The sequence below is a fragment of the Antrostomus carolinensis genome, unplaced genomic scaffold, assembly GCF_000700745.2.
Source record: "Antrostomus carolinensis isolate BGI_N321 unplaced genomic scaffold, ASM70074v2 Scaffold53679, whole genome shotgun sequence".
Taxonomy (NCBI): Eukaryota; Metazoa; Chordata; class Aves; order Caprimulgiformes; family Caprimulgidae; genus Antrostomus; species Antrostomus carolinensis.
Window position 1 is genome coordinate 832 of NW_010341694.1, and position 1,492 is coordinate 2,323.

A 1,492-nucleotide genomic window follows, 5' to 3' on the forward strand; every position below is an offset into this window, starting at 1 on the left:
AGCCGGGCATGTTCCTTCTGGCCCCGTTAATGAGGAGCTTTGCCTGGAAGTTGGGTGCTTCCCACTCACTTCCAAAGCTTCTCTCATCGGTGCTGGAGAGGTGGAGGGAGGGTGGTGGCACGGAGCTGCTGTTGGGATTTTTCTAAAGGGTCTCAATCAAAATTGTTGGGTCCCACCAACCTCAAGTTGTGGTTTCTGTCGTCTAAATGAGGGTGATGGTACCGGGCAGCGTGCTGGGCTTGGGGGTTTGGTGGTTGGGAGATGGTGGAGTTGGGTTGGGATGGGGATCTGGTGTGTTGACTGCAGGGAAGTTGGACTAGATGGTCTTTGGATGTCTCCTCTAACCCAATACACGTGACACTGGAAGAGGTTGCTCAAGGAAGTTGTGGCTGCTCCTCCCTGGAAGTGTTGAAGGCCAGGTTGGATGAGGCTTTGAGCAACCTGGTCTAGTGGAAGGGGTCCCTGCTGATGGCTCCTGGAACTCGATGAGCTTTAAGGTCCCTTCCAACCCAAACCAGTCTGAGATTCGATGATATGATGTGAAAAGAGGGGAGATGGAGATGAGATGTGAGGAAGAAATTCTTTGGTGTGAGGGTGGTGAGACACTGGCCCAGGTTGGCCAGAGAAGCTGTGGCTGCTCCTCCCTGGAAGTGTTGAAGGCCAGTTTGGATGAGGCTTTGAGCAACCTGGTCTAGTGGAAGGTGTCCCTGCTGATGGCTCATGGATCTGGATGATCTTTAAGGTCCCTTCCAACCCCAAACCATTCCATGATCCTATGCCCAAGACACTGATGACACCATGAAGTTGACACGAAGCCACCTCTTGTATAACCCTCCCATCCACCTTCTTTAGGATGACAACTGGGGTGAAACCACCACGGTGGTGACGGGGACATCAGAACACAGCATCTCCCACGATGACATCACCCGTATCACCAAGGACATGGAGGACAGCGCCCACTTGGACTGTTCCCGACACTTGGGCGTCTCGTTGGCCGGGGCGTTGGCTCTCCTCGCTTTCCTCACTCCTCTCGCCTTTATGCTCCTACCCCAACTACTATGGCGAGAAGAATTAGAACCTTGTGGGACACCTTGTGAAGGGCTTTTCATTTCCGTGGCCTTCAAACTCCTCATCCTCATGTTGGGTAGTTGGGCTCTTTTTTTCCGTCGCCCCAAAGCTTTTTTCCCCCGCGTTTTCGTGTTCCGAGCGTTACTCATGGTGTTGGTTTTCCTCCTGGTTGTATCTTATTGGCTTTTTTATGGGGTGAGGATCTTGGATACGAAGGATCGGAATTACCAAGGGGTGGTCCAATACGCCGTGTCCTTGGTGGACGCTCTGCTCTTCGTTCATTATTTGGCCGTGGTGTTGTTGGAGTTACGACAGCTCCAGCCTCAGTTCACCCTCAAAGCCGTTCGCTCGGCCGACGGGACCAGTCGCTTCTATAACGTCGGGTATCTCAGGTACACGGGGGGCTGGGGAGGGTTTGTGGACA

The 1,492-nt window shown here is 53.2% G+C and overlaps 1 protein-coding gene across 1 annotated transcript; it reads left to right on the forward strand.

Moving 5' to 3' along the window:
* Positions 1-852: 852 nt before the first annotated feature.
* LOC104531596 (vang-like protein 2-B) lies at positions 853-1,460 on the forward strand (the record flags this gene model as incomplete). Its single annotated transcript, XM_010176520.1, has 1 exon — positions 853-1,460. A coding segment is annotated over one exon (608 nt), but the record flags the coding sequence as incomplete, so codon positions are not given.
* Positions 1,461-1,492: the final 32 nt, after the last annotated feature.